The sequence below is a fragment of the Stigmatopora argus genome, chromosome 2 (assembly GCF_051989625.1).
Source record: "Stigmatopora argus isolate UIUO_Sarg chromosome 2, RoL_Sarg_1.0, whole genome shotgun sequence".
Lineage (NCBI taxonomy): Eukaryota > Metazoa > Chordata > Actinopteri > Syngnathiformes > Syngnathidae > Stigmatopora > Stigmatopora argus.
The window spans coordinates 4,347,501-4,371,186 of NC_135388.1; the positions used below are offsets into that span (position 1 = coordinate 4,347,501).

A 23,686-nucleotide genomic window follows, 5' to 3' on the forward strand; every position below is an offset into this window, starting at 1 on the left:
CTTGGTTTCTGATCATTTAAAAAAAACTGCCCCCCCCCCTCATTGTGCATCATTTGGCTAGTTCGACTTATAGTCCGGAGAATACGGTAAATTAAATAGAATTTCATCTTCTGCTACAGAAAGTATTTTCAGATAGCAAAATCTAATTATATTTTGTACACGAAACGTTACGTTGCAGCACGTGCACACAAATACCGAACGTAAAAAAAAAGTAGGGTGGCAGTGGAGGAAGGGAGTTTTTTTTTTCATCTTCGCTAAAAGTTTAGCAAGACACAAAAGTGCCCACGGAGGTTTGCGCGAATGGGGCGGGTGGGGGGATTTCGGGAGTGGGTGGGGCCACAGGGCGCATCTCACCGCCAGCGTCGCCACCTTGTCGTTACGTCTCGCTCTTTCTACCTCGCTGTTGCGCGTTTTAAAATAATCAAGCAGCAGGTTGATGAATGATTGAGGAGGTTATGGATGGAAGGAAGGAAGGAAGATTGTGACGCCTTCCTCTCGGAGCCTCGGGCATCCAGGGAAGACTGACAGGCCCGACAGCTCAGGGAATAAACATCGTACCCTTTTATTTGCACTCCTTCCCCCCCGCCCACTTTTATGCTTTTCCTGGCAAGGGGGGCAATAATGTTAATTTGTCAACACTGTAACAACGTATGAGGGGATGGCAGGCACAAATAACAAAAATAATGTATCATTGATGACTTTTATGTATAATGCATTTCTTCTATTGGTGTGAAGTCATTACACAATTGGCTATTCAGCTGTTTCACTACCAGCTGAGATAGTAGAAACCCGTTAGAAATAGCCAAAAATCAACTTTTCCTCCTCATAAGAAGTGAGACTAAACTTTTCCTTTTCATTTTAAATGAGTTAACAAAATTGTTTGTGTTATAAATTGCAGAATAGTGAAACAATGTTTTTTTTAATGCAACTTTTGAATGCTTTCTAGAATGTCAAAAAAAAGACTGTACGGGTGGAGCATTATATAACAATTATATATGAATTATGATTTAAAAATCAGATGATTGCCCATTATTATCAGTGCTTTTCTTTAAATTATCATACACATCTAATGCCTAATTTTGTGTGTACAGATATAGGACAGATATGCTTCATTGTGATCTTATTATTATGTCATAAAACTAAATGAAATAATAAAAAAATGAATAAATGTAATTAAAAAAATAATAATAAATAATGTAATAATAATAATAAATTTTACAAAATTATAAAAGATAAATGACTGGAATAACAATGTGCAATATCTTAGATTGTGCAATGTTTTTGAATTACCTTTCCCGGACGTGACTTTTTAAATTACTTATTTATGTTTTTATTGGGAAAAACGCACTTTGTGGAGTAGCACCACTAATTTCATTATACGCAGCTGTTGTACAATGACAATAAAGGCTTTGATGATTGATTTTGATTTAAATAAGCAGACAATCATAAAATAAACATATATCTAATTTACAATATACAGTATTATATATTATGATGAATAATTAGCTTTCACTACAGCACCAGGGTGTGCTCCAGCACCCTCAACAAACGTTGAAAAAGCATGAAAAATCATGGATGGAAAAATGCTGCCCTCCAGTGTTGACTATGTGTCCTTACAGATACTAAATTCAAACAGGAGTGCAAAGGGCCCATATTATGTTTGTTTAATTGACTTATTAATAAATTGTAATTGTACAAAAATGCGTGTTTTTCTTACATCCTACCACCCCATCAAGTTTGAATTACCCTAAAGAAAAACCACAGATTTTTCAGCTCTAGAATTTGTCTGTGAGTGAAATATTGTAAATATTGGTGGATTATGACACAACCATTTTATGAATAAAAATCAAATGTGGGCTGCATTGCTTACTGTCAGTTGTGCAGTGTTTTTAACCTGTCTTCAAAATGGAGGAAAACAAAAAAAGCTTGGGTCACTCTAGGCATGTCTGCAGACCATACGGGAAAAAAAAAGCAAACCAGGAACCCCGAAGGCAAACGGCAGCCCTTGCAGCAGCGTCCCACCACTGGCGGACGCTGAAAGAAAGGAAGCCCGCGGTGCTGCTCGCAGCCGGCCGTCTGCCATCCCATACATTATTAAGCCCACATGACATAAAAAAAAACGTGAACGCGCTGGAAGATATATTTTATACTGGGTGACGGAGGTCGAATTCATTGTTCAATTCAAATTTCAAGCAAGATTTCTCGGTGACGAACTCAAAAATTCAACACTCCTTCTGCGCACGTTTTCATCTTCAAACATATTTATAATAATGAGGAAAAAATCATCAAAATGATTTTAAATCTATATCTTCACAGATGATACTTTACTAAATCTCAATCAATAAGTCAGTGTTTCCTCCTCAAACATCATATGCAATAATTAGACAGCCTCCTAGGAAATTAATCTACTTTTTAAATAGAGCCATATATACTCAATACTCATGCTATTAATTTGCTATAGTTAATAATAGTGTTGAGTGCTGCACACAGTATTGAGCTGGCGGTCATATAGCGTATTGATTTAAATCCTAATTCACCAAATATCACATATCAGAACAAGGTTTCCGAAAACCAAATAATGTCCCTAGAATTAATCTATGATACTACCTAATATATGAATGTGACAAGGGCAAATTTCTGAAATGCAATTTTTAAAATAAAAATTCAATGAAAATAATACTTTTTTTCCTGAAAGATTTTCATTATGGCTGAAGCGCACGCGCAATGGCGTCAAAAACACTCAGAAACGTCATAGCGCACACGTTTACCATAATCCTTCATGTGAGCAAAACATTTGCATTTTTAAACGATAACTATTTGCTACCTCGCAGTGATGAGCTTTTTGCACTTGGGTAATAATCATAAGGAATGTTCACATAGTGTCTGGCAATTAAGAATGTGGAAAAGTGATTTGGTTTCACGTTACCTGAGGCGTGGTGACTCTGAAGGAGGCGACCGTGGTGGGAGTGGCGGGCCGCGGCGAGATGTTATTCTGGGCCTGACCCTGAGCTTGGGCCTGAGCCTGCGCCTGAGCTTGAGCCAAAGCCTGCTGAGGAACCAGCACCAGCTGACCCAGCTCCGTCCGTACCAGCACCATACCTGAGGAAACATGTGGGAATTAATTAGATGGAATTGAATGGAAGCGGGGGGGAAAGGTGGTAAGAAGCCATAGGCACTCACAATCTACCGCATTTATTAGAGTATACCGCGCACCCGTGTATACCGCGCACCCGTGTATACCGCGCACCCGTGTATACCGCGCACCCGTGTATACCGCGCACCCGTGTATACCGCGCACCCGTGTATACCGCGCACCCGTGTATACCGCGCACCCGTGTATACCGCGCACCCGTGTATACCGCGCACCCATGTATACCGCGCACCCATGTATACCGCGCACCCATGTATACCGCGCACCCATGTATACCGCGCACCCATGTATACCGTGCACCCATGTATACCGCGCACCCATGTATACCGCGCACCCATAATTTGTGATTGTTGAAAATTGTTAGCAATTTTTTCCCAGTTTTTACCAGCTCACACCAAGGATTGCACCTGTATTGGTAACTGGCAAATGCTGAACACATTCACAACATATGGTACGAAAACCTGGTAAAACAAACTACTACCATTATGAAAACAATTCTCAAAAGGAATTTTCAATTTTAAATCCTAATTCGTCATCACAATATTTAAAAAATTTCAGAGTTTGATTCATCATCATCAGATTCACCAAACAATGGATTCCATTCTTCTTGAGCAAGGACTCGTTTCTGTGAAGCAACTAGTTAAAAATTGTTTACCCCTACTATTACCCTATAAACTTGCCGAAGGCTATTTGGAGAGGGTTGGCTTTTGTAAAAGAACGTTGATTATCGCCATCTAGCAGACAAGGACAGGTTTTATGTCTATCATTATACGCAACGGCTGTAGAGGGGACTTTTCAGGGCAGTGTTTCACCAGGGATTAGTGTATAACGCGCACCCTTTGCTTCAGTTTTTTGGGTACCAAATTTTGCAGACCAAACTCGAATACATACAGTAACCATATTACATTTTTTATAGAACAAATTCTGCATTGTCTTTAGTGTTTTACAACATTGAGAATTAAACCCAAAGTTGGACTTTTTGACCTTAAAAAAGCGTTTCCCAGTTAGAAAAATCGTTTTTTTTTAATAGTGGACAAAATTCAAAAATCGAGCGCGGTAACATCCTAGAGCCGTAAATTTGCAATTTTTGGTTTCAAACCGCATTCAAATCAGATGTACGTTGTCCGATGTTAACGGACAAACACACTATTGCACACACACACACTCAAAAATAGGAATATGCATAGCTATATAGATAAGATAGCTAGCCAGTTGCGTGCTAGATGTTACCAAAAATACAAGTTGGGATTGGCTGTCACAATTTTGTATAATTAGACTTAAAACCTCAAGCGGAAAAAACAATCCATTCATTTTTTTTTAAATGCTATATAGTGGTATTTGTTCAGTTAAAGACTCAATTCGATTTTTTGTTGAGTTAGTTTCAAAAACACAAATGTTGTGTTGTCTTCAAACATGTTGCTCCAGTGAGAAGGTGTGTGTGTGTATGGCACCTTACCAGACGGTATGGTAAACCCAGGGGGAAGTTGGATGGTGGTCTGCTGCTGAGGCGGTCTCACGATGAGCTGGGGTGCTACAATCCTCTGTGGAGCAGCCAGACCAGGTCTGACCGGGGTCTGCGTGGTCTGCGTGATCGGCGAGGGTGCGGGAGGTACGGCGGGGATGACTGCGGCCGCGATGGTGGGCCGTACCGAGCTGATTGTAGCGGTCACCGACGTGGTCTGGCCACCGACGCAGCTCGGCGTCACCGAGGTGGCCGCAACGGTGGTCGTGGTGGTGGTTGTCGTAACTGTGGTGGTTAACGGTTGAGTGACCGTGATGGTGCTGGCGGTGGGTGTTGTTGTCATGGCAACGGAGGACACAGTGTTAATGACAGTGCTCGTGGTGACAGGTTTGGGCTGGCATTCACTGGGAGCCACTGTGGGCTCGGGGGCGGGTTTAGCGTGGTTCTCCTGCGCGGGTGGCGAGGGAGCGGCGGGCGCGGGCGAAATGACGGGGGAGGTCCGAGCGCCCTGCTGGGTCAACGCCGACAGGCTGGTCCCGTTCTGGGCGATGCTGGCTACGATGTGACTGGGGAGTCGTTGCAAAGCGATGGTGGGGGTGCCCCGGTCCAGGGCGATAGCAGACTGACCTGCGGGGATGCTGGCGTTGGCTAGGGTGAAGGTTGACGTGTTGATGGCGGCCGTGCTCGAGGGTCGGGTGTCCGCCGGGCTATCGTCCGTCTCGTCGGCGGGGCTGCTGCCGCTGCTGCTGCTGCTACCGCCGCTTCCTCGGGCGGTCACGGCGGCACCGTTCAAACTCTTAATCCGAGCCGAGGCGCACCGACGCAGGGTGGCGGGGCGTCGTTTCGAAGCGTCCGAGTGAGGCTCACCTGAGTCCTGGGAAGCCTTCGGCGGGACCCCGTAGGTGCCGGAAGACGCGCCGGGGGTGCTGATGCTGCTGTTCGGCGGGGAAGTTGACACGCCGGACGCGGGTGATGTTGTGATGGATGCACCATGTGATGGAGAGCCGCTGCTACTGGAGGCGGCGGCGACGGCGGTAGCGACGGCGGCGGAGGGATCACTGGAGGACGCGGTGCAGCCCTGGGAAGGAGCTGTGACAGTTTTGTCCGAGCTACTCTCCGTAGAGTTTAAATCCTGGCGCACGTCGGTTTTAAAACGGCGCCCTTGTTGTTGTTGATCTAATGTTGTGGAGCCCACCGGAGCTTGTAGTGTTTTCCCCAAGTGATGGTTAGCGGGAGCAACTGAGCCAGAGCCACGATTTTCCTCGGTTTTACCCGTCGAGTTGCTCTGACCAGCAAGCTGCGATTCTAGCGAACCCACCAAGTCGCTCACAGCCTTCTCATCCACCTCGGAAAAGAGCATATCTTCCAGGGGGTCGGAGGCGCCCGCCATCTCTGAATTCTCCGATTGCTGTCTTTTTACTTTTACTCTGCGCATGCGTGTTGCTAGGCATTGTGGGAATGAATCTGACGTCATTAGACATTTTTCTGGAGGGAGACGAAGTGTCCGTGTTCCTTGATCAATTTCTGTTCTTCAATTATTAATACAGTTGAATCATAAGCATAATAGTTAACTTGACATTTCCACGCGTTTATAATGCGTCTGAGTGTTTGAAAAAAAAATATCGCACCGAACCTCACATTTCGCTACAAGCTAGCGGACAGAATGGGGGCAGGGCGAAAGGATCTCGTGAAACCTCGCGATAAACAAAAATGGAAAACCTTTTGACTTATTGTCTCATTTAATCCCATTTTGTGTTCATATATTTGAATGAATATCATTTCAAAAATTAATACTAACGTGCGTAAATGAAAGTATACAAAAGAGGGAGCGCTGCAGTGTAAACTTCGGAAGCCAAGTAGCCTCTGTTCCCATAATCCTTTGCGTGGGTGAAAGTAACCAACACGGCCATGTCGTGTCGTAGAATTCAATTTGAGAACGGACGAGATAAACTAGCTTCCTAACTTGATTTTTCCGGATACATTGACTAAAATTTAGAGTCCCTGGCTTTGTTATTTTGACGTTTCTCCCGAAAGAGAATTACTTATAGGTCGGTTCTTGCGTTTGTTATTGAAAAGAGGCCAAAATGAGCGGAGGAGGAACGCCGTACATCGGTAGCAAAATTAGCCTCATCTCCAAGGCCGAGATTCGCTATGAAGGAATTTTGTATACCATAGACACCGAAAACTCCACTGTAGCCTTAGCTAAAGGTAAGTCTTATCATATCAACTGTGCATTTTACTCCTACAAGTCGTCAAAATGAACTATTTCGGCCACATTCTGGTGCAACGATGACATCGTTTTTCTCGTAGCTAGCCAGCTAGCTTACCTGCTAATGCGCGTCCTTTGTTTATGTTGTTGGCGCTGGTTTGTCGTTTTAAAAATGCCACAAAAATCCCAAAGTAGCAAAAGTGGTCTCCACAAGCATTTTAGAAGGAATTCGACTCCATCCCAAACGAGCTGTGAATAAATCCGGAATAACGTTCCCACGCTTTATGATGTCACTTAAAGCGGCGTGATTATTTTGTTATTTCTCCGCACAGTTCGCTCATTTGGAACCGAGGACAGGCCCACGGAAAGGCCCATTCCCCCTCGCGATGAGGTCTACGATTATATCATCTTCCGAGGAAGCGACATCAAGGACCTTACGGTGTGTGAGCCCCCCAAGGCCACCAGCAGCCTGCCCCAGGACCCGGCCATCGTCCAGGTGAGCCACTTCGGCCAATTAGCAAATTCGCAGGTGCTACCAATCAAATGGAGGACGGCTGATTTAACCCCTAAAATCTTTCCATATGGCCATCAAGTATTTTAGTGCTTGACAGAGGCTACTTTCAATGAATAGAATGTTTCTTACCGTCAGCGGTGGCTGAAACGTGGGTGTATAGTTGAAGCGGTTCAAATGCTTTTTGCATTGTGATTTCAGTCGTCCCTGGGATCTAGCAGCAACACGGCAGGCCCGTCGTCGTCATTCCAGTCCGCCAGCCCATATGCCCCCTTCAGCAGGGCCCCGGTGCAAACCTATGGACAGTTTGGAGGTGCACCAATGAGCGCTCCGCAGTTTGGCGCACCCGGAGGTCAGTAATGTTTTTTATTTAGCCGGTAACCGGTCAAATAGCCTGTATGGCCCCATATGGCTATTTAGCCGGTAACCGGTCAAATAGCTTATATGGCCCCATATGGTTATTTAGCCGGTAACCAGTCAAATAGCCTACATGGCCCCATATGGCTATTTAGCCGGTAAGAATTCTGTGTGGGGTAAATAGTAAGAAACTACGGCTACAGCCACTACCTAAATAATAGTCATTAAATCCCTATCCACCTAATGTTAAAATCTACCAATTGGCAATAATACATCAAATTTCAACAAAATTGGTTGAATGGTATAGAAAATCCCCTCTTCACTCAATGTTAAATAATAGGTTACCGGCTAAATAGCCCCTGGGGCTATTTGACCGGTTACCGGCTAAGGAGCAACTGCCAAAAATCCCAAACATTCTGGGCTGAATTTGGATGAACGACTGCAAAAATTTTAAGTGACTGTAGGAATCATGTAAATAAGAGCTTTACTGTATTTTCTCGCATATAAGCTGCACCCTTAAAATTGTTGAATTTTACAATTTCTCTTGTATAAGCCCTGTATGAACCAAAAGCACATTATGGTCATTATCATAAGGAAGTTAGTAAATTCATCCAGTAATGGATGTTTTCTTACTGCAAAACTGAAAATAACCAACAAATGGTAAATATTCATTTGCCGACACCTACTGGTGAAAAAGAGAATAGCAACGCTGAAAGTCTTGTGCGCATATAAGCCGTACCCTTGATTCAGTCTTTTTTTTTGCACAGGGCGTACCAGTCCCCAATTGGACACTTTAGCAAAGACCACGCCCCTGGATCAAGCCACGCAGCCCCCCGTCTCGGCTGCCCCGGCGCCGCCGCTTGGGCAGAGGAGTCAGGCGGCGGCCCCGGCACCTCGACCCATCGGCGCGTCCGTCGGCAGCCAAAAGCCTCCGGACCTCCTGGAGCAGAGAAGGAATGATAGCTGGAAAAAATCATACGGTAGGTTGGAAAAAATGTACATTTGGTTGGTCAAAAACTGTACTTATGGTTAGAAATAGCTATAGCTAACACTATGATGGGAAAAAAACTACTTTATGTTGGAAAAAAACTACTTAAGATTGGAAAAAATACTCGAGGCTGGGACAAAAAATACTCAAGGTTGGAAAAAATACTGTACAGTGGTACCTCGACATACGATCTTAATCCGTTCCGGGACTGAGATCGTATGTCGAGCTTTTCGTAACTCGAGCGGACGTTTCCCATTGAAATGAACTAAAAACAAATTAATTCGTTCCACCCCTCTGAAAAAACACCAAAAACGGGATATTGGACTGGAAAAAAATGTTTTATTTCTTCTAATTCGCCATCTATTAACAAAGTAACACATAACTAGTGGTTTAATAGTAATAAAATGTGTTTAATATAACTAAAATTGGGCGGTGTTGTGTGCACGAGTATACTTCATTACCCAGAAAGCCATCTTTTTGCCTGCGCATGCGCGTTGTGCGTTTCCTGGTCGAAACTCGTCTGAATAAATCGTTCAGTGCTCGTAGATATCTGTTATACACGAAAGAGATGCAGCAAAAAAGACAGTGCGCTACAATGATAAACAGCCTCTCATGTCATGGCCACCTGGCTTGGTCGCATCTCAAAATTTTGATCGTATCGCGGGCGAATTATTCGATCGAAATTTTCGTCGTACCACGAGCTGATCGTAGGTCGAGGTACCACTGTACAGTCTTCCCTCAATCATCGCAAATTCACTTCTTTGTGTTTTTTTCCTGCTATTAATGTTCTATTTGTATTTTTTAAAGTTCATAAAAATATAAAAATCCACGCTGAAACTCGTAAGTGGAGGCCGCTCTTTCTACTAGGACTCAGCACTGAAGAAAAAAATAAGATGTGGTTATAATAGGGGTGACCTTACGTCACGATTTTTCGATTATCGTGGCAATGTCTGGTCTACATTAACGGCGATATTCGAGGGATTACTGTACTCGAGGTTAACTGTCCATGTCAATGCTTTTTAGCTCCAGAGCCACCGAAAATGACTCACGCGGACCACGGGCACTCCGCCCTCGAAAACAGGGACCCTAACAGGCGTCAAGGAGGTATGACAAAACAACATCGCCCGCCGTATCGCCGATCGAGCGAGGAAAGTTATTCGTGGCCGCGGATTGATGGGTCGGGGCCACGTGTCGAACAGGCGGACCCCCGGTGAGACGCGGGCGCGGACGGGGCAGCCGCAGCCGGGGGAAGGTCAACGTGCGGCGGGACGGCTTGATGAAGTTTGAGGAGGACTTTGACTTTGAGACGGCCAACGCTCAGTTCCACAAGGACGACATCGACAAGGAGCTGCAGACCAAGCTCAAGCTGAAAGGTGACGCGTGGAAGACGCCCGGCGGGTCGTCGTGCCGTCTGAACGTTTTTGGCTTTTGCAGACGACAAGGCGGAAAAGACGCCCAACGGCGAAGAGGCCGACTCGGAACATCCGGGCGCGGAGGCCCCGGCGGCGGCGCCAGCGGCGGAGGAAGAGGAGGCCAGCGCCACCGCCATCCCTCCCTGTTACTACGACAAGACCAAGTCCTTCTTTGACAACCTGTCCTGCAACGACTCCAAGTAATTTCAGCCTTTTTTTCATTGGCGCGGTCGAGTCAAAAGTGAAAAGGTGTTTTTTCTTTTAATAATGTATCCATTTTTTTAATTGAGACCAGGCGTCCACACAAATCTTGACAAATCAATCTGAGTAATAAACTAAATTTGGCTAGTTTCTTCTCTATTGAAAGAAACGTGATCAAAAAGTTCACATTTTGGTATATTTACTAAAAATGGAATATTTTGTGTTCTATTTGCTCTATTTGGGTCATCCACTCATATGATATTCTGTGTTTTTTTATCTATAATTTAGTAGAGCACATGATGGAGGATTCACTAGGTAAGTGTCATGTTTGTTAGTTGTCCGACTTTTCTTTTTCTCGCATTATTGCTTATTGCGCCATTTTTTGGGGGGGCCGGGCCAGAGAGCGAAGGTCCACCTGGGCGGAAGAACGGCGAATGAACGCCGAGACATTCGGCATCCCGCTAAGGCACCACCGCGGCCGGGGAGGCTACCGCGGCAGCCGGGGCTACGCGGGGCCCCGCGGCGGGGGCCGAGGGCGGCCCACCAGCAGGGGGTCCTTCGGCCAGCCACGAGGGGCGCCACCGGGCTTCCGGGGCGGCTTCAGAGGAGGCCGGGGAGGACGAGAGTTCTCCGACTTTGAATATGCGGTAAAGAAAGCTCCAGTCCAATTGCCTTTTGGGGGGAACGGGGTTGGTTGTCACAATTTTTACTCTCTCGGGGTGTCTTGGTATACTTTTTAATTTATTCTTGTCCACTGATTTTAGTTGGGTTTTTTTTTCTAAAAATTACCAAGTCTTTTGAATTTATTTTATGAAGGATTTCTTTGTAAGAAAAGATTAACAATCATTTTGCGCAACAAAGCCGTCTGGTGATAACAATTATAGCAAGTGTGACAACCAACGCTGTTCTCCCTCGAATTTGGTGTAAAAGCACAATTGACTAATGATGTTGTCATTCCAGAAGGACAACAAGGTGGCAGCGTAGTCCCGCCCGCCCCCTTGGACGGCGACGACCAATCGTAGCTCTTTCTACACTTATCTCAAGTCCCGACATTTGCCAGGAAGGAAAAGCAGGCGCCGGCGTGTCACCTACTTTTTTTTTTCCCTCTCTCCCCTTCCTGATTTTGTTGAATTGTCAGTGGTGTAAATAAGCAAAGTGGGTCAGTTCACCAACTGCGCTTAGATAGCTTTATTTCTTCGTCTTTCAATTTGTTTTACTTCTAGTAATGAACTTGGCACATGGAGACGGTCTGAAGGAAACCAAATGTGAGCGCATCCGCCGTTGTATCGCAAACTGTTCGAGGGCACAAATTGTTTTGCGCGTCACATTACTCTCGCTTCACGATTGGCTGAGGAGTTGTAATACACTTATCTCACCACCCGAACATGTTTTGCATCTCTTATGACTCAGTTTGTTAACAATTTGACCTGGCAACCATAGTTGGTAACGATATTTGACCTGGCAACCATAGTTGGTAACGATATTTGACCTGGCAACCATAGTTGGTAACGATATTTGACCTGGCAACCATAGTTGGTAACGATATTTGACCTGGCAACCATAGTTGGTAACGATATTTGACCTGGCAACCATAGTTGGTAACGATATTTGACCTGGCAACCATAGTTGGTAACGATATGGCACATAAAATGCTCTCATTACCTTGTTTAATTGGGTGTTTTCAAGTAGTCAGATGCATTCGCGACACTTTTTCCACAAGCGTGTTATAACTTTTTAGCCAATCGTATACTCCGAATAATATCACACGCATGCCCCTTTAAACATTTTGTGCACCCGAATATTGTTTGCCTACACGGGCATGACAAACCACGTGTAGAACTTTGTTTTTTTTCCCCCCCAAAAGCGCTTCTAGTGGTTCGCCAAAAGTTTGCAATGTTCTCCTACGTCAGCCACTTGGACACAAAATGGCTTCCAAGACATCTTTATGTGAAGCCCTTTCTTTAGTTTTCTCTCAAACAAAGAAGGGACAGCAACTGGATATTTGACACAAATGACCAATTCTGTCTTCTTCTATTTTTTGTTTCCCCATCACTTACGGCTCCACGTTGTATTTAGGGAGTGCCTTCAATGTGGGATGAGGCTGAGGGTGGGGGAGGGAATTTTCTACTGCTCTCCCTTTAAATGTTGATGCTTTCTAATTCTAGCAGATCATATAAAACTGCACTAGGAGGTGGTGAACTTTGTTGCAAACGTGCCGTTAACGTTGCGCGCGTGAACCCGCATGATCGCCGTTGATTTCAAACCAGCCCGAGCCGGATGGGAGAATAAACCACGAAAGAACCATCCGGAAAATGCTTAGTTTTCAGAAAAATTTGTTACTTCTTTCAACCTCCTGGAACATTTAGAAAACCAAGGAAATGTTGTTGTTTTTTTTGCCCTTGAGAGTATCATTAAAAACTGAGTTTTTACATAAAGAAAAAAAATAAAGAGTTCAAAAGAGTAAAACATTGACTTTGAGTTTTATTTTATTAAATCTGAGTTTGAATTGATTGATTCATTCAACTATATAACTTATGGAAAATGCATAATCTTGTAACTTCAACACAATATTTGGGGAATATGTCTTTATTCCTCCTAGTTTATATTCTAATTTGACACAATCGGAGCACTTTTTTTTTTACATCAAATTCAAAATGAGAATACAACTATACTAAGGTGAGCCAATTAGAACTACCTGTTAACCTTTTTTTTGTCAATGAACCAACTGCATTTTTTAAATTAATTAATTTGAAAATACAGCCTGAATGACAGCCTACTTTGTTTGTTAGTTTTCAAATTGGAGAAAATTATCTTAAACTTACTGAAGTAGAAGCGGAAAGAGGAGTCCACTGCTTTAAGATGGTCGCTGTTAACTAACGATGCCGACTTTGCACTTCGAGTTCTATATGGGACATCTAGTCTCAACTAAATGGTGAAAAATTCTTTTAAGAACGACTTAAAAGTGTGAGGTTTTCTTTAACAGCAATTGTCCCCCAAAACTGCCAAAAAAAGAAAGACCACCAACCAATCCGCGCTGTCATTCTTGAGTCTGATATGTGTTACCGCCTCTCACCAACAGAGGACGATATAGCTGTAAAATAGTTCCTTGCTATAAATCTCACCGAAGAAGAGTACGCCAACGTCATGAAGTAAGAAATACCTCTCACAACAGAGTCAAATGTCGATCGTGTTTGTGCCTCAAAAGCTGCGTGGCAATGCCAAGATCAACCAGGAAACGATACAAAGGGCAAGTAACAGCTATAAAAAGGCTACTTTTCTTCATTTGTTAATCCGTTTGTTAATTTTTACGTACAATAACGAGATGTGCTAACGTTAGTCGCCACATAGCTGCTTTTCGCCAATGTAAACATCGACTGTCATTAGCCACCGCACTTTCGACTCATTCTGTTGATTTTATTTATTTTTTTCAGCTGCTGGACGAAAACGATCAATTTATACGATGCATCGTCGAGTACATGCAAAAGGGACGAGCCGTGGAGTGTGTCAAGTAAGTCCGAAAATGCTACCTGAGTTCAACTTCTTAAAAAAATAAAAGGAAAAATATATATATAACAGAGCTGACCAAAAATAATGTCGTGATTTGGCTATAAAATAGTCTTTCACATGTAATTTCTTGAATGATTTTTAACAAACAATCTAGGCACTTAACAGGGCACAAGTTAGATGGTGGGATAATGCATTGAATTGAGTTGAATGCTTTTATTGTCATTATACAAGTATGATATTTTAAATTTAAAGAAATTATGGCCAAACATTTGTGATACACATTACAATCTACCGTGTTTCTCACATACGCCGCATTTGTAGCTAAAAAATGACTGAATCGAGGGTTTATATGGGCACAAATTAGACTTGACATGCACGAAACTGCAAGGTGACGAGGTCATTTATTTCAAACTAGAGAAAAGATAAACAGATAAAACGCTAAACAAAATATATTTGGACGTGTATGAATGAAATTCAAGGAAAAAAATGTGAAAACTTACGTGTGGCTGCCATCTTACCGTAGACTGGAATGCTTCAGACACACTTCCTGGTTGTGTTGATCACGTGACTTTCTTTGAATTTGCCTACGTGCAGGCAACATGCGATCCTTTTGATTCATACAGTATTTCAGAAATACCACGTGATGATTTTCCCTTCAAAATAACACTTGTATTCCCTGTCAAAACAATGAATATGGAGGTGGAAATTGTGAATCGGGGGGCGTCTTATACCGGACAAATTGTGAAATTCAACGATCTTAAGGACATTTTAAGAGTACGGCTAATGAGAGAAACTATGATAATTGAGAGATATTTGGTTGTTTTTTAGCCAATGAAACTGATAATCCATGATTAATTTACTCTTTTAGCCAGAATAAAGCTGCCATTACCATTACCTCAATACCCTATTTTTTAATATACAGTGGTACCTCGACCTACGATCAGCTCTACCTACGACATGCTCGAGGTACGATGAAAATTTCGATCGAATAATTTGCCCTAGATACGATCAAAATTTCGAGATGTGACCAAGCCAGGTGGCCATAACATGAGAGGCTGTTTATCATTGTAGCACACTTTTTTGCTGCAATTCTTTCATGTATGACAGATTTCTACGAGCACTGAACGATTTATTCAGATGAGTTTCGACCAGGAAACGCACAACGCGCATGCGCGGGCAAAAAGAGGGATTTCTGGGTAATGACGTATACTCGTGCACACAACACCGATAGCCAATGGCACCCTTTCTCAGAATAAAACTTCATTACCCACAATTAATACCTGGGAAGGCTGTTATTCCTTCCTTAGCCTGCTAGCTCCCACGATCGCTCATTCAAGACTACTTCTCATTGGCAAGTGGTCGTGCGTTCTCCTATTGTGAGGGCATTTGTGTGCATCATTTTCGGAATATTTTGAAGGCAATACAACAGCAAACGATCGCGAATCGATAGCGAACGTGAGGGTGGAGGCGTGGCAAACAGCTAACCCGCCCAGAACGAAGATTTTAAAAAAAATTAAAACAAAATTAGAATTAAAGTTACATTAAACGTATGTTTGAGTGTGTCTGTATATATCAATCCAAGTTAATTTAAATTTGTTTGTCCGTTACGAGTGCATTGTTTTAAATTCATTTCAAAGGGAACCGTTCGCTCGAGTTACCAAAAGCTCGACATACGATCTCAGTCCCGGAACGGATTAAGATCGTATGTCAAGGTACCACTCTATATATATTTTTTCCCCCCTGAAATGAACACATCAGTCCAAATGAACACATCAGTCCAAACGTTTGCTCGTGCTTGCATCATCAGATATCAACAATTCCTGCACCGCAACATCGTCTATCTGGCAACCCTGGCGGACGCCAGCCCCGACGACGAAGCGCCTTCGACCTCCCTGACGACGTCTTGGCCGATCGTGACATTGTGAGGATAAAATAGAACGCACCCTTTGAAGCTTCACGTCACACTCAAACAATATTTGTAATCTTTTTTTCCCTCTATCTCGCTGCAGGGCGACTAAAGACGTGTGCGTTCCAGCGGGAACGACAAATCCAGAAGTTGTCACCGGCACCCTGCCTCATCAGTCATATTGATTATGTTATTTAACACCATTCTGCCTCACTGAATTTATTTATGCACGCGCGTTATTATTCGAAGGATCATTAGAGCCATGCTGACGACAGCAAAAAACATTTAATGCTATGAGAAATTAGCGAAAATTTGTTTCATTGGAAATCTTATAATTTTACAAACGGCATAGTCAAAAGCTAATGAAAAATATTGTGATTTGTTTCTAAATTTAATTTTTAGTATTTTACAATGAGATTTTATAACAAAATTTAATTATCTAGAGTGAAAAAATTAAATATGCACCCAAATAGATTAAATAAATTATTGCAGATAAAAATGTCCAATAAAATATCCTTATTTTAACATGAAGATTCCAAAAATGTGTCTTCCAAAATTGACATATATAAATTTAAACTAATCATTCCTCCTATTCAGAATTTTTTTTCTTCTCAATGTGGCCTGAAAATGTGAATAATGATGTCATTTATTTTTGGAATGTTGATAGAATCGCTACCTCTGTAAATACTAAAATAAACATATTTCAAGTCAGAAGATGGACAAAATAGACAATTGCCTTGCTAGTTATTTTTATTTTGTTTTTGTTGTTTTTTTTTTTTTGCATGGCTGGTAAGATTTGTGGTCGCCAGCTGAAAAGAACAAGAAGCAAAGTAAGCCAAGTAGCCCCGCCCCTTTTAGTTGACCTCACATCACTTTGTTTTGTTACGTTTGCCGCCATTACCGTCAAACCTCAGCTAACAGTTACAAGTCTGTCATTAGAAAAGGAAAAAAAAGAGAAAGCAAAACCTCTATGTTGATTGTGCAAAGCACATTTTAACTATAAAAAGATAGATATATTTATATATGTATGTACAGCAAAACTGTAAACATTGTTGAAGTGTTAGTTTTTTTTTCTGGTGTCATAAATACAGGCAACATTGGCATCTGCAAACATCACAAAAGAAGAAAACATTCGGGGCTTTTGCCATTTAAAACAAAACAAAAAAACTAAATTTAGCATATTTGGTAAGGATGGACGACTAGTGTGCTTTTTTTCACATAAATCAGGAAGTGGAAAATAGCTTTGAAGAAGGATTAGTAATACTGATGAGGAAAAAAAAAACTCGCATATCCAATTTGGTTGGCAAAAATGGCACATTTGATAGATTTGTCTCGTATACGGACACCTAAAAAATATGTATTTGCGTGTTAAGTGTGCTGAGCCTGCTCAAAGCCTCTTTAAAAATGTTAGGAAAAAAATGGTGTACGCGTCGGCTGTACATTTGGCAGTTACAGCTCACTTAGGTTTGCTTTTTTTAGCGGTCGCCAGCTCTTGCCTGAAAAGAAGAGAAATAACCGCTTATCATTAGGGGTGGGAAAGGGGGAGTGGCAAAAATTGGGGTGCTACGTTGAAGGAATACCAGGGCCACGTTAAAGCGTAACCAAAAAAAAATCAAGATGGCAGTTCTTACTTAACTCTGCCTGTTTTTAAATGGTGATAGATGAAGCGGTTGCCTGAAAAAATGAGTGTTTTTGCGTTGAATGGTCAGTAAATTTGGCAAATTAGTTAGTGGTGATGATGGCTAACTTTACAAAATGCTACGAGAAAACAAGTTGTACTGTTAACAAGGTTGGTCCTTATTTTAGGTATCGTTGCGTAACACGTATGGATGCAGTGCGTCTTTTTTACGCTGTTAAAACCAACATCTCTTTCACTAATATGAAAATCTTTTGGCACATCAAATTACAATCAAGTATTTCTGCTAATATTTTGTTGTAGCTCCCAATTTTTCAATTTTTAACAGAAGTTTAGAGTACGTAGCAGCTAAATTAGCCGTACTGCATTCATACATAAATACCCAATGTAACAACTTTCTTATATTCCAACTTTAATCTCTTAATAGTACAACTTTTTCCCCACTAAATGACAACCTATGTGATTTACGACTATTTTCTCCTAATATGGCGACTCGGGTCTTGTACTACTACTATTTTTTAACTCTAATAATTTTGTTGTCGTATGATTTCTGCGAATATGGAAAAATAAAAATGCGGATGGATTAAAACCGATTTTTCACGACCAAATTTGTGTTTTCACTGAATTTTTGAGAAATTCAAATTTTGGCGGCGCATATTTTTCTCATTAACTGGAATAGATTTTTTGTTTTCCTTGCCTTTCTGGTGGTATGTTATTTTTTTTCCCCTGCTGGCCGTGGCCCTGGTAATCCCGGCAGAAATGTGCGGGTGATAAAGCCGGCTAAAGGCAGAGCCGGTTGGTGTCGCGTGACTGGCTGGCTCAGTATTGGTGCAGGAAGGAGGACCTGTGCTCGTGTTTTAAGGGGAACGACTTGAAGGCCTTGGCGCCTTTCAGCTGTTGCTGCTGCTGCTGCTGCTGAGCGAAAGGGAACGGCGAGGAGACGGCGGACGAAGGCGAGCGGTCGCCGCCGGCCCCGCCGGCCGCCGCCCACACAGGCGAGCGCAACATCTGCATGGAGTCGCTCCACTGCGACGTCGGAGGCGGGGCCAGGTTGATCTGGTGGTACAAGGAAGACGTGGGATCGGCGGCAACGGCGATGCCGCCGTGAGCCGAGTGCTGCCACGGCGCTTTGGGGGGCCACGTTTTCGTTTTGCTGTCCTGAAAAGACGCCGCCGAAATAGCTATTATGCTTCGGGTACCAAACGAAAGACGATAAATCCGGCTTTTATTTACCTGGCTGTCATCGACGACGTGATGGAGGGCCGGCGAAGGCAGGGTGCACGCTTCTGGCTCACCGCAGCTGTGTTTCCTGCGCACACCAATGGACCAAAATGTAAGATAAGATGACAAAGACGCTTGGCAATTGCTTGTTCATATTGTATCAGTTTTTGTAAGTATAGAAACATCGTAATCATAGAAACTTGACAGCGATTCATCAGACTTTGCCCAAAGTTTGGTCGTTGTCATGGAGACTTGCCACTGATTAATCAGACTTTCCCCAAAGTTTGGTCGTTGTCATAGAAACTATACTATACCCTGTTTTCCTATATAAAGACTGACCCACTGTTCATTCGGAGAGAGTTGCAAGGACAACAGACTGAGCAGTTCACAGCTGTTCGAGCTCTCTCCCCATCCTGCAGTCTGGTAATAAACCTATTTCCTTTTAAATTGATCTCACTCTTTCTTGACCTGTTCCTGAAGTTGTAGTTTCAGATCTATCACAAAACACCAACTTTATACTTGAACTTTAAATGAACTCATCCATTTTCCATCCATGATCAAATGGGGGCAAAAAATAGCATCATAGTTTCTTGGTGTCTAATGAAATAATTTTTGTTTGAAATTAAAAGCCAATTTTGATTTATCGTATTTTCTCGCATATAAGCCGTATTTGTAAAAATGATGACTGAATCAAGGGTGCGGCTTATATGCGTACAAGACTATGCTATACTCTTTCACCAGTAGATGTCGGCAAAGTAACATTTACTATTTGTTGGTTATTTTCTGTTTTGCAGTAAGAAAACCACCATCACGGATGAATTGCTAACTTCCTTATGATATTGAAACTAATAATGTGCTCTTGATTCATACAGTATCTCAGAAATACGTTCGATGATTTTTCTTAAGATTTTCCCTTCAAAGTAACACATTTGTACTCCCTATTAAAACCATGAATATGGAGGGTAAAATTGTGAATCAAGGGGGTGGCTTATATGTGAGAAATTTTAAATTTTAACGATTTTATGGCAATTTTAAGGGTGCGGCTTATACGCGGGGCAGTTTATATGCAAATAAATACGGTAAAATGAATCAATAGACCAAACATTTCATCAAATGATAAAGTTTTTCATTTCACATTAGCGCGTACAATGATGTCATTCAGAAAAATGAACACCTGTTTTTAAACGAATGTTACATTTCAATGGGCACATTCGTTGACATCCCTCCCGTTTCAAATAGCTTGGACGTCGAGGGCTGTTAATGGCAGATTAATGATAATTAAGTAATGTCTGACAAAGCCATGAAAGTAATTAGAGTCCAGTTTGCAGGAATTTTGTTTTTTAATGATTTTTTTTTTTAAATGTATTGGCGGGGTGTCGGCATCGGACGAACGCCACGCTATCGGAATATCATATCGTATCAGGAGCCAATAATGGTATCGATGCAACACCAATTTTAGGAAAAGGGCCAAATTATGGGCCAATTGTGGCCCTCGTGCCACAATTTAGACACCCACCCACCACTGGGTTTAGTCACAAAAGCACAGCCCACCTTCTTTGCTTGACGGCCGCCACCAGATCGGGACCAGAGAACATGGAGAAGAGGCTGTCCCCGTTGGCGGAGGAGGTCTCGTCGCTGGAGCTAGCAGAGTCGCCCTGATTGGCCGACCAGCCGCCGCCGCCGCCCGGCTCGCTGCGGACGTTAACAAACGGTCGCCGTTCAGACTGTGCTAGACGGTTGCAGGGGCGCTACCCACCTCTCGCCGTAGAACTCGGGGCGCGTCCACGGGCGGTGCTGTTCGTCGGGCATGGGCCAGTTGCCACGCGGGTTGCTGAGGCGGCGGGGCTGCTGCACCTGCCGCTTCTGCTGCATGGCCTGGCTCACGCCGGCCACGTAGCGGGCAAATTCGGGGTCAGAACCCACTGACAAAAAAAATGCAAAAATGTGAGAGGACTGACTTTGGTTTAAAAAAAAAAAAATCTAAAAAGGAAAAAAAAAAAGCATTGTAACAATGATGGTGTGCGCACATTGGCCAACGGGTGGCAGTGTGACGCTTCACAGAGAAGTAGACGCTAATACAGTAATACCTTGACATACGAGTGCCCAAGTGACAAGAGCAATTTGAGATACGAGTATAATTTTCAGCAAATATTTACCTTGAGATCCGTGGTTTCCTTTTCGAATGTTTAATTTTACAGTTAAAATTAACTGGATTATTAAAAAAGAAAAAAAGCAGCTTGGAAACTATGAACATTTTTTATGTAGCATTAAGAATTGTTCAAACTATAATTTCTTTGCATCTATTTCACATTGGGTAGATTAAATGTTATGTGATAATAGATATCGACCTAGTATTTTTTTTTTATATCGCTCAGCCGTAGTTACAATATCATCAAAATAAAACATTAGTATGAAAATATGGAAAACTATTGTACGTCAACATCATATGCTGTGAACTCATGTTTCATCATAAGATGGAAACAAACAACATTTTTTATGAAAATATGGAAAGCTATTGTACTTCAACATCCCATATGCTGTGAACTCATATTTCATAGTAAAATGGAAATGATGAATTTATATTTTTTGGATTTGTTTGTGTTAGCAGGCTAACTGTTAGCTGCTTACCACATTAAGACTCGTCAGTATTTTTTGTTGTTGTTAATGCCGTAAAATTGCATTTTTTTCCCCTTACTAAAAGCCATCGTCTTTAAAAAAAAAATATTTTTTTACCTGCGGGGTCAAAAGGCAGCGCGTCTCCCAAGACGCCAAAAACTCCGTCGCTCTGCTCCCTGTTGGGCCAGGTGTTGTTGCGGGGCCCCTGCGGTTTTTGGCCCAGCACCTCGGACATGACGCTGTCCATGTACGTGCTGACCAGGCCCAGGCTGTAGAGGTCCGAGCTCAAGTCCGGCAGGCCCGGGGAACCCCCCCACTGGCCGATGGGCCCCAGGGGCGACAACCCCCCGGGGGGCGCCTGCTGGCCCGACGAGCCGGGCCACTTGCTGGCCGCCCTCTGCTGCGGGGGCGGGAGCTGGGGGGGCAACTGCGCTTGCTGCTGTTGCCCCTGCTGACCGATGGGCTGCAGGAGGTGTTGGTAATACTGCAGGGCTTGAGGGGAGGGCTGGCGAGGCGCCGCTTGCGCTTGGGACGGCGGCGTCGGAGGCTGCCCGCCGCCGTGAGATATGGCCGGGGAGGTCGGCGCGGGGGGCCCGGCTGGGGGTTTGAGCTCGGCGGGGTTGGCCGACGCCACCGAGTTCCTCCGCTTGACGAGCGGGGAGGCCTGCTGGGATTTGCCCATGTTGAACCCCGAGAGGAAGTCGATGACGTCCTGCATCTCCTGGTCGGTGGGCAGGTTCATGCCCTGCTCGTCGCACGCCAAACCGTTAGCCAGCGGGTTGTGGGGGCAAGCGTCGGGGCCGACGGGAGAGACGCCCATCTGCAGGAGGCCGTGCAGGCGGGTGTCGCAGTGGCTCTTGGTTTTGTCGTCGCCGCCGCCCCCCGGCGCGCTACGGGATGGCGTGCTGGGGATGGAGTAGCTTCCGCAGCTGCTGGAGCCAGAGGACACTTTCCTGGTGAACTTGGAAGTCAGCTTGGAGATGGTTTTGGGAAGGCCGCTGCTGGTCTTTGAGCTGGTGCCCGGGGGCAAATCCACATGACCGCCAAAGTCCGGGCTCTCCCGCTGAAGTTGAATCTGGATCGTCGGCAAGCATTGCTCTCTTTGGACGACAGAGAGAAAATAGTCAAAAACGGACCCACCCGCTCGCCATTGGTCAATTACGACGTAGTTCCGTTCCTACGCTGGCAAAATAACCCACGTAGGTTGAACTTTACTTTTAAAAGTTGCAATTAAATTAGTATAGAAAAGCAATATACCAAGTAAAACCCAAAACCACCTTGGTACCGAACAACGACAGACTAAATTTGCATGTTCAGGCATTAGATCTTGGGCTTTAATGTTAAAGTTTAGCCTGTTATCTGTCAATTGTGGCGACTAGCATGATTTGGCTAGCCCCTGGATGGTTTTCTGAGGATTGTTTGTCTTTGCAAAAGCTTTGGCCTTTTTTTTTTCTTATCCAAGAATGTCTCACTTTCTCTCCTTCCATCTATTGATGTCGAAGACGGCGGTGTAGAGCACATCCACCAGGCCGAGCGTCTTTTCCGGGTCAAGGCTGCGTTGTAGCAAGGACATGGTGGCCGGGTCCTCTTTCAGACACCTACATAACACAAACAAACACATTTCTCAAATTCATCTTCCCCTTAAAGCTGCAAACCGTTACACAGCTTTCAACAAAGATTTTCGATCTGTTCCGTGTTAAAATGTCAACAACTACAAAGCCGAATACGTGGTCGCTATCTTTTGATATAATCACGCAAGAGCGGAAGACTAGCGAAGTGTAGCAATACACAAAACAACCTTAAGGTTTTTGACCAACCCATAAATTCTCTTTAGACAGGTCAATTCAAAATGGAGACATCATTAAAGTTGTCCAAGCCTGGAAACCAAACGCACCACTCCCACGAGCTCAAATTGTACTTTCTATGAATCACATGAGTAAATATGTGTCTCTGAATGTCACATCCTCCTTTTTTGTTGGCCAGTTCACAGCAAACATACAGTACACGTCAAACAAGGTCCTTACCACGTGGAAGGAACCTGGACCACCAGCCGGGATCCTTCCAGGGTGATGTGAGGCGCATAGGACTCCTTGTTCTCGATCTGAGCAGTGTCCACCACAACCTGTTAAGAAACAGCAAAAAATGAGTCAATACAGAACTGGGGGACATTTTGTCTTGAAAGTTCCTGAAAAATGACCCTTCGTTTTTCAAATTTTCTGTTTAGCATTTGGCAAGGGGTGGCTTAGCTCAGCCGTATCAATGGTAACATGTAATGTACAGTAATCCCTCGATTATCGCGGTTAATGTAGACCTGACATGGCCGTGATAAATGAAAAACCGTGAAGTAGGTAGGGTCACCCCAATAAAAAAAAAATATATTGGACGTATATAACGTAATGGAATCGATCGGAACTCTCGGGCTCTGTCTTTTTCAATCTAGAAAGTGAGCTTTTAAGTCTGGATTGACCTATACTACGACTAAGAAAGGGGCCAGTGCAAGGTTGTCTGT

At 43.5% G+C, this 23,686-nt stretch overlaps 4 protein-coding genes across 10 annotated transcripts in view; 2 read left to right on the forward strand and 2 right to left on the reverse strand.

Annotated features, from left to right (window-relative positions):
• LOC144064849 (transcription initiation factor TFIID subunit 4) overlaps positions 1 to 14,315 on the reverse strand; it is a 123,752-nt gene extending 109,437 nt beyond the window's left edge. For 2 of the 4 annotated variants that reach the window (XM_077587730.1, XM_077587721.1), the window contains exons 1-4: positions 8,430 to 8,732; positions 7,466 to 7,629; positions 4,608 to 6,098; positions 2,927 to 3,099 (exon numbers count right to left, since the gene is read on the reverse strand). In XM_077587730.1, the coding sequence (XP_077443856.1) occupies positions 2,927 to 3,099; positions 4,608 to 6,098; positions 7,466 to 7,523 (1,722 nt within the window). In that variant the 5' untranslated portion in view covers positions 7,524 to 7,629; positions 8,430 to 8,732. Of the gene's footprint in view, positions 1 to 2,926; positions 3,100 to 4,607; positions 6,099 to 6,940; positions 7,630 to 8,429; positions 8,733 to 14,298 lie in introns of those variants that run through there. The other 2 variants (XM_077587706.1, XM_077587715.1) reach the window with 2 other exon arrangements.
• lsm14ab (LSM14A mRNA processing body assembly factor b) lies at positions 6,464 to 12,757 on the forward strand. The gene is made up of 10 exons (XM_077587741.1): positions 6,464 to 6,821; positions 7,155 to 7,318; positions 7,535 to 7,685; positions 8,458 to 8,670; positions 9,702 to 9,782; positions 9,878 to 10,051; positions 10,113 to 10,290; positions 10,580 to 10,606; positions 10,692 to 10,938; positions 11,252 to 12,757. The coding sequence occupies exons 1-10, from the start codon at positions 6,698 to 6,700 to the stop codon at positions 11,273 to 11,275; spliced, it is 1,383 nt and encodes a 460-aa protein (XP_077443867.1). The 5' UTR covers positions 6,464 to 6,697; the 3' UTR covers positions 11,276 to 12,757.
• ss18l2 (ss18, like 2) lies at positions 13,374 to 16,429 on the forward strand. Its single transcript, XM_077587755.1, has 4 exons — positions 13,374 to 13,538; positions 13,723 to 13,799; positions 15,606 to 15,719; positions 15,808 to 16,429. Exons 1-4 carry the CDS (start codon positions 13,470 to 13,472, stop codon positions 15,887 to 15,889), a joined length of 342 nt encoding a protein of 113 aa, XP_077443881.1. The 5' UTR covers positions 13,374 to 13,469; the 3' UTR covers positions 15,890 to 16,429.
• A 1,455-nt stretch (positions 16,430 to 17,884) lies between these two features.
• The window catches only part of garre1 (granule associated Rac and RHOG effector 1), a 33,658-nt gene continuing 27,856 nt past the window's right edge, over positions 17,885 to 23,686 (reverse strand). For 3 of the 4 annotated variants that reach the window (XM_077587766.1, XM_077587785.1, XM_077587775.1), the window contains 5 exons: positions 23,202 to 23,299; positions 22,650 to 22,775; positions 21,295 to 22,277; positions 20,318 to 20,483; positions 19,925 to 20,253 (listed from right to left, as the gene is read on the reverse strand). In XM_077587766.1, the coding sequence (XP_077443892.1) occupies positions 20,094 to 20,253; positions 20,318 to 20,483; positions 21,295 to 22,277; positions 22,650 to 22,775; positions 23,202 to 23,299 (1,533 nt within the window). In that variant the 3' untranslated portion in view covers positions 19,925 to 20,093. Of the gene's footprint in view, positions 18,499 to 18,573; positions 18,650 to 19,924; positions 20,254 to 20,317; positions 20,484 to 21,294; positions 22,278 to 22,649; positions 22,776 to 23,201; positions 23,300 to 23,686 lie in introns of those variants that run through there. The other variant, XM_077587794.1, reaches the window with a different exon arrangement.

Coding starts and splice junctions, on each gene's coding strand:
- ss18l2 (XM_077587755.1), top strand. CDS start 13,470: ATGTCGATCGTGTTTGTGCCTCAAAAGCTGCGTGGCAATGCCAAGATC. Junction 13,539..13,722: donor ACCAGGAAACGATACAAAGG/GCAAGTAACAGC, acceptor TATTTTTTTCAG/CTGCTGGACGAAAACGATCA. Junction 13,800..15,605: donor CGAGCCGTGGAGTGTGTCAA/GTAAGTCCGAAA, acceptor TTGCATCATCAG/ATATCAACAATTCCTGCACC.
- lsm14ab (XM_077587741.1), top strand. CDS start 6,698: ATGAGCGGAGGAGGAACGCCGTACATCGGTAGCAAAATTAGCCTCATC. Junction 7,319..7,534: donor AGGACCCGGCCATCGTCCAG/GTGAGCCACTTC, acceptor TTGTGATTTCAG/TCGTCCCTGGGATCTAGCAG. Junction 10,939..11,251: donor TCTCCGACTTTGAATATGCG/GTAAAGAAAGCT, acceptor TTGTCATTCCAG/AAGGACAACAAGGTGGCAGC.